Here is a 14,335-nt window from a genome sequence, read left to right on the forward strand (position 1 = left end):
CGGATCACAACGGAATACCACAGAACACCTAACGTAACGACAAATTGAAATTGTGTGAGGGAATCTTCAATTCATTTCTTATCAGTCTGAATTTATGATATTGGTTTCAATTATGTTTGGTTTTAGTGTAAAAATAATTTAATTTAAATGAATAACGTGCGAAAATAATAAAATGATGACGTATATATTTACTTTTAAAAACCATCCCTTAAAGCATACTATTGATGTGAAACATCTATTGGCTCGCTTAGAGAGTAAACTACGAGTTAGTTGTTGGAAGATGTTTACATCGGTATTTATACGGCAAATAGTAAAACGCTCTCTTATGCTGTTATATTCCTTGGCCTCTCCTCCTCCTCTCCATTCCTTGTGTGTAAACGGCACCCGTTGATATATTTATACTCAAATAAAAGGAGTTTTGTATAATGCGTAGCTTGAATAATTGTTAAACCTGACGATGCAACTCGCTTCGGAGAATGATGTATTATGTTATATAAATTATTATTTCATTATGAGCGCTTCGCAGTTTGGTTCGCTTCAAATTTAGACTATTTTCGAGATGAGCGTGAAATTCATTATCTTGTTATTTTACATTGTTTGTTTAAATATTTTATCAACGAAACTATTAATTAATAAACTGAAATGAACAGTGGCGTAGCTAGGTGAGGAGGGGCCCCGGTGCATAGAAAAATAATCGGGCCTTCACCCCCTCTTTCCCATCCCTCTTTAACTATTATTAGTTGGCCTTTAAAATTATAGATATCAAATAAGATACCTTGTGCGCAGGGTCGTGTTTTTCTAGCTTCAGAAGTTTAAGGTTTAATTTAGAGGGCACTGAAGACCTGAAGTCCGGGTCCCTGGTGTACTGCACCACCTGCCCTACGATAGCCGCGCCACTAGAAATTGACTTTTTAACAAAAAATATTGATTTTAAGCATAAAGTAATTAATAAGAATACTAGTAGTATCATATATAGTATAGATGTATTCCTTAGTGCTATTGCGCATAGTAACGTTCCATTACTAAATTAGTATAATCTATTGAGCCTGAAGATATGCAAGATAGATAGGATAAACCGTTTGTCTTGCATTGTACCTAACATTATATCAACGCATACCTCATCCTGAAATGAACGTAATGTGGTTTTGGATGTGTGAATTAGACATTTACAGTAGTCCCTTTGAAATTTTGTAAGTAGTTGAATGTGAAGCAAATAGCAGCCGTATTACTTACAATCGGCGAACGAATTTTAAATAATCGCTTTCATTCTATTGATTGGTTTCATGACTGAAGGGTTATACATTATTCATATAGTTAATGAGACTTAATCATACCCTATATATGGAATTCCCTTCCCTTTTTTTCATAGAAAGAATTTGAATTAAGTTAGTAAAAACAGGCGAAGTAACTGAAGAGAAGTCAAGCGGAATTATTTTATTTTTTTAAACTGTTTACATTTATCAATAAAAGAAATATTTTGTCAAAATTATAAAGAAATATAGAAAATCAATAAATTGAAACCTTGCTGTAATAATTATAGAGTTGAAATTAGTATAATCTTCTGTGTTTTAAATGATATTTCCGAAAATCCACACCAACTCTACCAATAATTTTCAGCTCTATGAACTGAAATGTCTATTTCAACCGGACAAAAGTTTCGAAGAAACATTTCATCAATTTCACAAGTTATTGTATAATAACCTTTTGCAAATTAACGAATTTGAGCATCATGTTGGAAATAAATTGAGAAACAATTGATCAACCTTATTAAATACTTAGCCGAGCGGCGTTAAATGATTTATGAGAAAAAATATTTAACTAGCAATAATAGTCCATATCTATACATTTAATAAAGTTGGAGTGTCAGTTTGTAATATTAAATTAGCCCCTTTTTACTCAATTCATATACACGGTACATACATCAAAATAACATATTTTAAAATTCTTTTCGGTTTGTCTGTTTGTCCCGGCTAATCTTTGCAACGGGTGGACCGATTTTGACGAGACTTACACTGACAGATAACTGATATAATAAGGAGTAACTTAGGCTACAATATTTTTTTTGTTATATTCAAAAACGTACAATGTCGCGGGCACAGCTAGTAAATCACTAGAAATGAGTAAAATGCGCTTCTTAAAGAGGGCAATAATTAATCTAAACTGGCAATTAAAATTTTAAATGGCCAAATTAAATACTTAAGCGGACGAATACTGAGTTCGCGAATTAAATACGAAATGAACGATTATTATATTGGTTTCGCAAGAATTTATACGCGGTTTGTTTTGCATAATTAGTGAGACGAATTTGTATTTTCAAATCATCATTTTCAAAATGAGGTATCGATCGTTTTTTGGATAGTTACAAACGCTCGTATAAATACTATACATAGATTGAAACGGTTAAAACTGCTAATAATTATCCCACAGCTGGGTTCAGGCTCATCTTATTTCAAGATAAGTTTTAGATGTTACCCCACCACTCTGCTCCAATTCTTTAAATAAAAATGAGGCAGACGATCATCCGAAACATTCAGGCTTTCCTACGATGTTCGTTTTAATCGACAAGGACGAGAAGAATTATAAAATAGAATGATATTTCAGTGTTCTTACCAGAAGGTAAATAAAAGTATGATTTAGTAATATTATACGTTTTAGACTTCGAATCTATACTCCAGCCAAATTCGATGTGGAATGTTTAATAACAAAGCCTTGCTTAGCAACCAACGTCAGGCAGATGCTCAAAACATTTTTAGAAATAGGTACAACAATTATTTCTGATGTTAATAAAAATTAAATTAGATGATTAATAATAAAATATTTAAGACAAAGGACTAAGCGCATTCTTGGTTATAATTATAATACTTATGATCATCTGGAATAATGTAGATCTCAAAAATAATACCTCCAATTTTAAAATAATATCAGAAATTACCTCGTAATTCGCTTTATCTTTATCTATCGCCTCCCAAACGACAGGACTCATTAAGATTAATTTGAAACAGTGATTTTAGTGCTATATTTATGCTAGCCAAAACAAGACGTATTTTTTTTTAATCTATGTGTAATGAAACTTTGTGTGTAATGTTAACATTCTTAACCTGTTGTGGTTATACTACCATTATAATACGACTAAAAATATACACCACCAATTACGAAAGGCCTGTATCGCTATTATATACCTTCCTAAATCCGCTAATTGCTTAAAAAACACTCCAAATGTTACAAACCTGCGATTTCTTTACGTCAGTATTAAAATATAGGGTTGTTAGTTTTGTAGTAATATTATAGTGGTAATTAAAAATTTTTAAACTTTTATTTTGAGCTAATTTTCATATAAATTATGTATTGACCGGCTAATTAAAATTTTTGGATTCTGTATTAAATTAAAATTTTTGTGTTTAAACAGGAAATTGTTTTATAATGAATATAGTTGTAATTATAATAATTATTATTTTTTATTAAGAGTGTATCAACCCTAATTATGATGACACATGGTTTGTTTACTAAAATTCCAGATCGAATGTGGCTGGAGTATAATTGGATATCTATGAAGGTACAGTCAGAGTAAGAAAACAATCGACAGTTTAAGTCTTACACTTTTAGTACCTTTTGAATCTAAACATCAAATCATTGTGACGCAATATGTCATTCTCGATCGGTAAAGCAGATTATTGCTCTTTTTTATGGAATCGGTTGGCGGACGAGCATATGGGCCACCTGATGGTAAGTGGTCAACATCACCCATAGATAATGGCGCTGTAAGAAATATTAACCATTCCTTACATCGTCAATGCGCCACCAACCTTGGGAACTAAGATGCTATGTCCCTTGCGCCTGTAGTTACACTGGCTCACTCACCCTTCAAACCGGAACACAGCAATACTGCGTACTGTTGTTTAGCGTACTGTTACTTAGGGTGGTACCTACCCAGCAGCATCAACAAGAAAAAAGATCTTAGGGTGACGGACCTTTTCTTGCCCCGACTGTACATCAACTAGTACAGAAGTGCCTTTACTGTCCATTGTTTTTCTAAATATTCTTTTTCTAAATATTCCAGATGGAAATCGTAGTTTAATTAAAATGGATGGTGCATTTCAAATCAACAAAATCATTGCTTTGTGCATAAAGCTCATTGATTGGCGTTTTCAGATATTCCTATTAATAAAGGAGTGCCTTTCCCCTTTGCTTAATAAACTCTCAATAAACAGCATTGTTTATTCTCTTTTTGAATATCTCTGTATAATTAAAACTCAAAATATTTATTTTAATATCTGTCATTTAATAACTAAAAAGGGAAATTTAATAAATACAAGTAACTTGTGTTTGTTATTTGTATGTATACAGATTTAAACAATACAGTTACGTATAGCATTTAAGTCGTGTGATTGGAATCCAGAATTATATATTTATTTAATGACAAATTATTTTTAATAACCACTAAGACTTTCTTGAGCTTAAATTATTAAACTTTCGCATAAACAAAGTGGTGGAAATTATACCAACTTTACAAAAGGAATAGAATCGGATGTTTGCAGAAGCTTGCATAAGTTTTGATCCTTTGTTAAGACTACACGTGGAACAACTTCGATCATTTCTAGTAAAATGAAATGTCTGGAAGTACCGTTATAACCAAAGCTGGCGAGGGCGTGCGCACTAATTAATAACTAATAATAAAACTTATTTAATCAATTATACAAAAAGCTTTTTAATTAAGTTTAAGCTATATAAAATTTAAAGAATGTACCATTTACAATACTTTAAATAAAAAAAGATATAAAGGGATTTAAATACTCATTTCTGTTCTCTCAATAATGTACCAAAATATGACGTATGAAATACGCATTAAAGTTTCTCGATCTGTACTGACTTTAGCAATGCGTTCGACAACGTCAATCATCTCCTATTGTTGTTGAAATTAAAAAGATATAGAATTCATGGCAATTCATTACTTTGGTTCTAGTCATATGCTTGAAATAGACAGCAATCTGTTAATTAAAGCGCAAATAAAATAAAAAAAAATTAAAGTTGAGAAAGTACGTAATTAAGGCATTATTACCGATATAAAATTTCGCAAGGAAATTAAGAGATCATGACAATTTTTTTAAAGGTTTAGTCTATAAAAGAACGAGTCTTAATTTTAACAAAAATGCGTTCCATAATGTCTTTATATTACGCATTAGTTCATAGCATTATTGAGTATGCATGACCAGTGTGGAGAAGAAGCTTTAAGATTAATATTTTAAATAATAAATAAATATTGGACAACATCACATACATACATACATCACTCTGATTCTAATGTACGGAGATAAAGCACTTATGTTAAAGAAAATCAGAAGTAAAGACGGTTCTACAAACACCTAGACCCAAGACAACGTAGAAAACTAATGAAATTTTTCTACATCGACTCGGCTAGGAACCGAACCCGGGACCTCGGAGTGGCGTACCCATGAAAACCGGTGTACTTACGGTGTCGTCGTACTTGACCACGGAGGTCGTCAGATATTAACCACGGAGAAACTAAACAGATTTCTAGTATAAATTTGCTAGGAATCATAATATAATGTAACATTAATTGTGTGTGTGTAATAATTAGTATAATGTAACAATTGGGTGGAACACTTAAGACGCTTAAGGCGTTTTAAAATTAATTGAAGAAACGCCGCTTCTTTAACGATTTATGGTTTTTACATAAATTAATGAACGGAATAAATTTGTAACAATTAAATGACATTTCAATCTACGTAATTTAGGTACTTCGAAACCCTATAAAAATACCTTTGCTATACCATCGCAAGGATACAGGTAATTTTTTACCAATTACTTCATGCATCAGAAGTTCTAACTTAACAAACAGACATATCTGCAATCAAAATATTTTTAAGTTTGAGGAATCAGTATAGTTACTATTTCAAGCAATAAGCATACTTATACTTTTAAATTTTTTTTTAGTTGTTATTTCACTTGTATGCTAGTTTTAAATATTATTTAATTTAAAAGTGTATTAATACTTTATTTTAATTGATTAGTGTTGACCAATATCTATAGTTGTTGTACTACACAGCAGCAGTTTTTTATCTTGATCACTTAGTTCTAGTGACTAATAGGGGGCGGAAGGCGTGGGTCACCCCGGGCCTTTAGTTTGGGGGCCCCAAATGCATTCCCGATCAAATCCTAAACAAGACTTTAAAAATCGGCTTAATACCTGTATAATCTCATCAAGATCAAAATACTAAGTTTTTCTACATGAACATAAATAAATATGTATAAACGCAAATGTAAATTGAATGAAAACTATGTAAAACTATTTTTTTTTTAAAGCTGGAGCACATTCAACTTTGCCGCCCCGGGCCTCTGACGGGCTTAGTCCGCCACTGTGACTATGCCTTCATTATTCATTATCTAATTGCATTGCATGAGTGCATCCAAAGTAAATAGTTGTAATACTTAATCTACATCATAATTAAGGTATATAAATTTAATTACGTAAATATATTTCACTTACATGCTAATATACAATTGAAACGGTATCGGAATGTGTGTACCTTCAATACAGTGATAATCATTCCATTACTTCGCTATCACGTTGATAGCACTTACCCGGCACACGGCACACTAGTGTTAGAGGCGGCGTTCCTTTGTGTCCTGTATGTAGTTTGTAAGCCTTTAGCTAAAGGATGATTTTGTAATTACGTTACTAAACCACAATATGTACGGTAGATACACAATTAGAAAGAACATACAAACTTCGTTTTTGAAAAAGTTAGCAATACATCACTCATCGAGACGAAAGTTCAAAATATATCGCAGATAAAATATATCGGAGAGTCCAATTCCTAAATTTGCCTGAAGTATTTACGCATCTAATAAAAACTTTAGTAATGAAATTGAGATTTTTCAAGACCGTAGGAAATTTTGATCGAAAATTTAGTTAAGCTTCTCTAATGGTGGGATTATAACTGTTATTATATGTATTCAAAATCAATAAGTCGACCTTCTTGGTTAAAATGCATTTAGTCATATTTGCGTGCATTACATTTTTAAATATTTAGCAGGTACTGTTAATTTCATTATTCAGCGATCGATAAAATCGACAATATCAAATGATATATACACATCAACACCGTCTAGGGATATTTTTTATAAAATTCTTAAACTCAAAAAATCATATCCGGTTTTAAAATCTTTTGAATAAAGACTATTTTGTAAACCTTCTTGGACGATTCTAAATTTGAATTTGACATAAATAAATAAAAATAAAATTTTTACGCGACATAATGGTAGCGATGGCCGAAGGTTTCGTTTACCTACCGTCATATTAAGATATTTTTTTGTGTCCAATTTAAGTTTTATAACAAGTTATCGATTAATTTCGAGTTAAACCTATTGTGTGCATCATGCAGCGGTACCATTTAACGAGAGAAGAAATGCTAAGGGCAGGAGGCATGCTCCAAGCTGGGGCTACTCAACAGAGAATTGCTGAGGAGATTGGAACAAGACAAAACGTCATATCTAGGTTATGGTCACGCTACCGTGCTACTGGTGAAGTGACTGAAAGATATACAGGTGGGAAGCGCATAACCAATCAACGACAAGATCGATATTTGCAAGTTGCCGCGAAGAGAGAACCAAATGTTACGGCACTTCAATTGGTTCAGAGGCTCCAGCCAGAGGACCAGTTGCTTGTGAGTGACCAAACTGTAAGGAGAAGGCTGCATGAAGCTAACCTTCATGCTCGCAGGCCGTTTCGTACTCCAGCACTACGCCGAGGAAATCGTGGACGACGACTAGAGTGGGTTCGTGTAAATTTGCTCTCGGATGATAACCAGTGGTCTGTAGTGCTGTTTACCGATGAGTCCCGGTTCGGTTTCCATCCCGATACACGTAGAGTACGTGTTTGGCGATTCCCTGGTCATGATACCCGTCTGCAACATCTTCAGAAAGTCCATTCATACCACGGCGGCATAATTATGGTTTAGGCGAGAATTTATCGTGGTGGAAGAACAGACCTCGTTTGGATCAGAAACACCATGGCAGCCAAAAAATGCCGTAACGAGATGCTTGTGCCAATAATTTAGCCCCATAGACTAAAAATGGGCCAAGAATTCACGCTCATGCACGATAGCACCCGTCCGCACACAGCGGGAGTGGTGACGAGATGGTTGTAGGAACAAGACGTATCGGTCTTAGGCTGTCCCGCTCAATCACCTGACCTAAACCCCATAGAGCACGCGTGGGCCATACTCCAAAGAAGGGCTTCGAGGAATTTTCCTGCAAATATTGCGACGGATGAGCCACTTTTTTGCCTCTTACTCGGACCTGGGACAATATACCCCAGCAAGACTTGGATAACTTAATCCAAAGTATGAAAAATTGTTGCAGGACGTTATAAATGTCCTGGATAGTTTTACAGACTACTGATTTTTCATATTACTGTTAAAAACAATAACTTTTCTACATTTTTCACATTTTCTTGAGACAAACATTATTTGTTAGTTTTACCATTATTTTACGTTTTTTCTTTATTTAAGGATAAAATTGTTTACGCAAAATAGTATGGTTTATTTTTTATTCTGGAGTATAGTCAGATAAATGGGCTTTATAAAAATATAAACATGTTGCATGTTATCTTTAATAAATTTTGAAATAATTGAGTAAATTCAAAATATCCCTAGACAATGTTGATGTGTGTATTTATATAGCAGTACTTCAATCCCCCACGAGATGGACCGACGATCTGGTCAAGCCTGCGGGTTATCGCTGGATGCAGGGTCAGATGCACTCACTGGTCAAGGTGGAAATCATTGGGAGAGGCCTATGTTCAGCAGTGGACGTCTTACGGCTGACATGATGATTATGATGATGATTTAAATCCAAAAAAATATAAAAAGATATATTTTTTATATTAAAAAATAGTTTCATGTGTCAACATGGCAGCCATATAAAAATGATCAGAATTATGTGGTAGTTTTTAAAAATGAATTTCTAAAACAAACCTAATATACTACATCTAATATTTAAGGAATATGTAATTTTCATAATGGTTCCATTAACGAAATGTTTAAATACAAACCACCGAGAGCCCGGGGAGTACTTTAACTTACAGTAATAAAATATGTAGTTTTACAAAATAACTCCGCAGATAGAGGACGATGATTTCACGTGATATAATGTTGGGAAATTGTTAACGTTTTTGTTTTGTTAAGGAAATATTAATATTTTGTTGTTATTTACTGTCTTGTTATATTATAATATGGCAACACTTTATATTTCTGTTTGAATGATGAGTGCGCAAATATAAGGAGCTAGCTAAGGAATACGCTTAAAAGGGATAATTTGCCAAGTTTGCCAAGAGATTTATGAGTTTAATGAGTACGAATGACCACCAAAAATTCCCGATAATGTCTTCGATGTTACCCTATAGCTCAAAAAAATATTACAACAAAAAAAATATCTATTAAGTTTATACACATCTAATATAAAACAAATCTGTTAATTTCAGAGAGTGTTGGAGAGTATACATCAAGAAAATTTCAATAAGCGTAAACAGCTTGATAGAATAAGATACACGAAAAAGAGAAAAATGGAACAATTTCGCCTAATACAAGTAACTATTTTATTAAATAGATTCCTTCGTTTATTATTGACAGTACTTGTTGACAGTAATTGAACATCAGATATTAAAAAAAAGCTTTTAAGTGCTCATAGCAAATTTCATCACGGTGGTTTGGCTGTGTCATGTTATTGACATGTATTATTATTATTATTAATAATTAAATCTATAATATATTCGAAATTAAAAGATTTCACGTATCGTTATAATATGATAAGGATTTCAGTTTCGTTTTTTGTTTGGAATTTATGCAAAATCTATTAGTATATATATAGTCGTGGTGCATTAACAGTTCAGATGTTGGCTAAGTTAGGTATCGATTGCCTTGTATAATATTGAATTATATTAAAAATTATCACGAAAACAATATATTTTCTTGTATTAAGTCGGGACTGAATTCTATATTTTAGAGAGCAATATATTTGAAAGTGTGTAGTTCCGACGGGAGTATTTTATTAATTTAACTTTATCCTTGGAGAAAGATGTATTGGATCGGCAGTACAAACAATAAAACCTTGATTTTGTGTAGAGACAGTAGAAAAGTAGCCCGAAACTATTCAAGAGTAAATCAATAACTGGTCAGCCAGACAAGATAATTCACGTGTTTTATTCTGAACTAAGTAACGATATTCGAATTTAATTCTGAACTAAACAAAAATCGAGCTAATACGAATGTACGAATGTGTTTCAGAAGTTATTTTGGGTACTGTAAGTAGAAAATAAGCCTATTTTTTCGACGTTACAAAGTTGCTTAAGATTAAAATATCTCATATTAATCTGAGCCAATTTTTGTTTAAAGCTTCAGTCGGCTGAGTTGCGAGATCGTCTCCTTTATGAAGTCGGCGGAAAACTCCCAGCCGAAAAGAAGGAGCAGGCGGTCGCTAATTATGTCCAACGAGCCAATATTAAAAAGAATGCGGCTTTGGCCATAAAGGTCATGTATAAGAAAATATTGGACATCTTAAAGAAGGTACGTAATTAGAAAAGTTTGATTCATTCACTGGTCGTAAAGGGCAGCAAAGGGACCAAAATATATGCATAAAGCATATTATGCTTTGATAATAATAGTAAAAATTCATAATTAATAATGGTACGCCTTTTTTGTCTAGGATTCTTCATACTTCACGGTAGTTTTAGAAGCGCTTAAATTGGACTGTCGCGCGCAAGGCAAGTGCTTAATGGGGGCCACTGAGATGGGACAGCTAGCTATGGAATACTTGGATGATAGAAAGTTTGAATTTAGTAAACTGGAAAAGGAAATTAAAGCAAATATGAAGGAAAGAGAAAGAACTTTGAAGTTAGTACGAAGAGAAGTAGCCTTCCTAACTGACTCGTTTCCTAATTTAATAAGGAAGGAGGTAAAATAACATTATCCTCTTTGTTGTAGCAAATATAAAAATGTAAATTATTTAATTCGTAATGTAACCGGATCCCGTTTAATTAATTAGCGACAAATTGTAATCTCTTCATGTTCTATTGTTTATTTTATATAAATCACAAACGGGTGGGTGTATTTCCAATCCCTACGCTTTGTAGGTCCCAATTGAATAGCCCGAGGCACTCAATACCGGCAGTTTGTCAAAGCCATTTAACATAGCCCGCCGGAAATAGGCAAAATCCTGAAAATGGGGCGCTTCCGTATTAGTACATATTTTGTTAACAAAATTGACGATTTAAGTATAGTATCACACAGTTTATATGTAGCATCGGCAAAATTCGTAAAACCGATCATATCCGAATTAAGTACGCTATCCCAAATTATCAATATTTATTTCTTATGTGAATATGATCTTTACACGAATGTAATAACTTGTAATATCATATGACCTAATATATTAGTCAATTTGACACGTCGGTTTACATGCACACGCTTTCTCGGGTTGAAGTGACGTGGGAATCTATATCGACGAATAACATCGAATGGCACGATGTGGAGCTTTTCCTATTGGTTGTACAAATCAGCAGTAATCGGTTATACTGAATTTGCCGATGCTACATCTAAGTTGTGTACTATATGCATATCGTTTGTTTGTTTTTCCATATCGCTTGGTACGTAATATTAGCCGGTTTCGTTAGATAACAAGTATGAAAATGTTTTAAAGGAACATTCGTATATTTTTTATCATACCCTCTGTATCGTTAGCGGTTGCTGGTATGAGCGTATTACATTACGGAACAGCCACGAATAACTCACTTTTAGTTTAGCTCTGGAAACACAGAGTTTGGTAAAGTTTTAATTGAATTAATTATTGTTAGATTTAATAGGAAGTTTAAATAAAGACTTCAGTTAGAGTTTTGACTAACGAAAGTTATATGATTTTAAAAAAACTCAGAAGAAGGACGAGTTTTTAGAGTATTATTCTTTAATGAACTATTTAGATTTATATAAAAAAAAAACGATTATTATGTTGTAAACGCTAACGATACAACTATATAAGTTCGTCTTCGAAAAAGTTTATCAACATATGTACGAGTATGTACGTAATACTTACACTTTGTGCACTGACGAAGAGAGAGACTCGTACGGACAAACTTTACGATTGAATTTAAATCAAAATTTAATTAGTTAATTTAACTTATTGCAATTTTTTATCTATTTGCTTCAAGTGTTTAAACCTCAACAACAACAGCCTGTAAATTCCCACTGCTGGGCTAAAGGCTCTTTGAGGAGAAGGTTTGGAACATATTCCACCACGCTGTTCCAATGCGGGTTGGTGGAATACACATGTGTCAGAATTTCTATGAAATAAGACATACAGGTGTCCTCACGATGTTTTCCTTCACCGCTGAGCACGAGATGAATTATAAAGACAAATAAAGCACATGAATCAGCGGTGCCTGCCTGGGTTTGAACCCGCAATCATCGGATAAGATGCACGCGTTCTAACCATTGGGCCATCTTGACTCTTATATGTATATTATATGTTTACGTATACTCGTTATGTATTATTTAAATATGCTCTGTCTGAGTTGAGACAACACTCCAGGTCTTTATTAACAGTTCAAATAAGTCTCATTTAGAGACGTATTTTGTTTTAGTATTACCTATTCATTTGAATACAAAAGGTAAAGATTATTTACTGACTCTTTTTACTCTTACCTAAAGTAAATTATGCATCGATTAGGAAGCTACAAATCTCGACGATTTATATGAAGATGACGACGCAGTCAGTCAACATTCTGTCCACTGGGAGCTTGAAGAGGTAATGGGAATCTGCAAACGTTTGCAGAAAGCGACGCTGGTTCCGTCATTCGAAAATATTCTGTTGAGGTAAATAAAGTAAAAAATAAAGTAAATATGAATAACATACTTTATATTAATAGTGACACATAAAACATCTGTTATGGTCTCATTTTGAAGTGTTCCATAGCTGTGCAGAAAAATATCGAGGGTTCTTGACTGCAAATTACAACATTTTTGAAAAAAACTTAAAAACGTAAACAATATTAAAGGATTTTTTTATCGACAAACTCCAATTGACATTAAATTTCATTCAAAAAGGTTTTATCATTTTGGCGCCAAGTGTGTCGTACATTTTACAATTAAATCAAAACAAAAACTGACATAGGTTTCGAAATTCCTACAAATCATGTGAGACCCAATAGTAAATACCTTATTAATTTATGCATACAACATTGATATTGGTGGTGATTTCCTAGATATGAACCAGAATTTTACTATTGTATTTTGAAAAATATATACAGATTGAAAGAACAACGCTATCAAACGGAGCGTCTCATGACACAGCTGACTCTCAACAGTATGAAGAGAGATGCCCTTATGGAAGACCGTAAGCACGCCGTGATAATGCTCGATTCGTTAAAGAACATGGGACAAGAGAGAACAGCGCAGTTAGTATAAGTTTAATTATAATATTCTAACATTGACGATCGTAAGTAAGACCGTAAGGATAAAGTAAATAAAACTAAAGGCGGCGCTGTACGACTTGCGAATGCAAGTCAAGACCATAATTATGTATAAATATAATTCCGTCGTAGTTTTACCAAGACCCAGCCTTCAAATAGAGACGACATTTGTCAAAGGGATGTGGCAAAATTAGTACTGGAGTGCGCAACTACAGTACGACACAACTTAGATGTAGCATCTGCAAAATTCGTAAAACCGATCACATCCGAATTAACCACGCTATCCCAAATTATCAATATTTATTTCTTATGTGAATATGATCTTTAACCAAACGTAATAATTTGTTATATCATATGACCTAATATATTCTTCAATATGACACGTCGATTCACACGCATTTCCTTTCTCGGGTGGAACTGACGTGAAAATCTATAGCGTCGAATGGCGCGATAGGCAGTTTTTTTATTGGTTATATAAATCGGCAGTAATCGGTTTTATTGTATTAGCCGATGCTACGTCTAAGTTGTGTCGTACTATTTATATTACTCACGAGTAAATAACACTGAACTTAACTTCCGTTTTAGGTTGCCCATTACACGTTATATTTAAACAGATGTGCAATTCGTATTTGCTTTGACAATAATCAAACAGCAATTTCTGATGAATTTTCAATAACAATTTTCAGTGATGTGCAAATAAACTAGATTATCTCAATCCAGCTCACATAGGCTTTGTGGTTTCAAACGCTTTGGACGTGCGCTACTTAAATAATAATTTATCAGCGAAATGCAATCGTGATCATTTAGTAAATTATGAGGATGAATGAGGATTAAAATATAGCGAACATATCAAAT

At 33.3% G+C, this 14,335-nt stretch overlaps 1 protein-coding gene across 1 annotated transcript in view; it reads left to right on the forward strand.

The window, feature by feature from the left end:
- Nucleotides 1-14,335, forward strand: part of LOC124543353 — a 59,525-nt gene that overhangs the window by 3,071 nt on the left and 42,119 nt on the right. The window contains exons 3-7 of the mRNA XM_047121553.1: nucleotides 9,503-9,607; nucleotides 10,413-10,583; nucleotides 10,723-10,971; nucleotides 12,739-12,884; nucleotides 13,319-13,465. Coding sequence (XP_046977509.1) covers nucleotides 9,503-9,607; nucleotides 10,413-10,583; nucleotides 10,723-10,971; nucleotides 12,739-12,884; nucleotides 13,319-13,465 — 818 coding nt within the window. The remainder of the gene's footprint in view (nucleotides 1-9,502; nucleotides 9,608-10,412; nucleotides 10,584-10,722; nucleotides 10,972-12,738; nucleotides 12,885-13,318; nucleotides 13,466-14,335) is intronic.

The sequence above is a fragment of the Vanessa cardui genome, chromosome Z (genome assembly GCF_905220365.1).
Source record: "Vanessa cardui chromosome Z, ilVanCard2.1, whole genome shotgun sequence".
Lineage (NCBI taxonomy): Eukaryota > Metazoa > Arthropoda > Insecta > Lepidoptera > Nymphalidae > Vanessa > Vanessa cardui.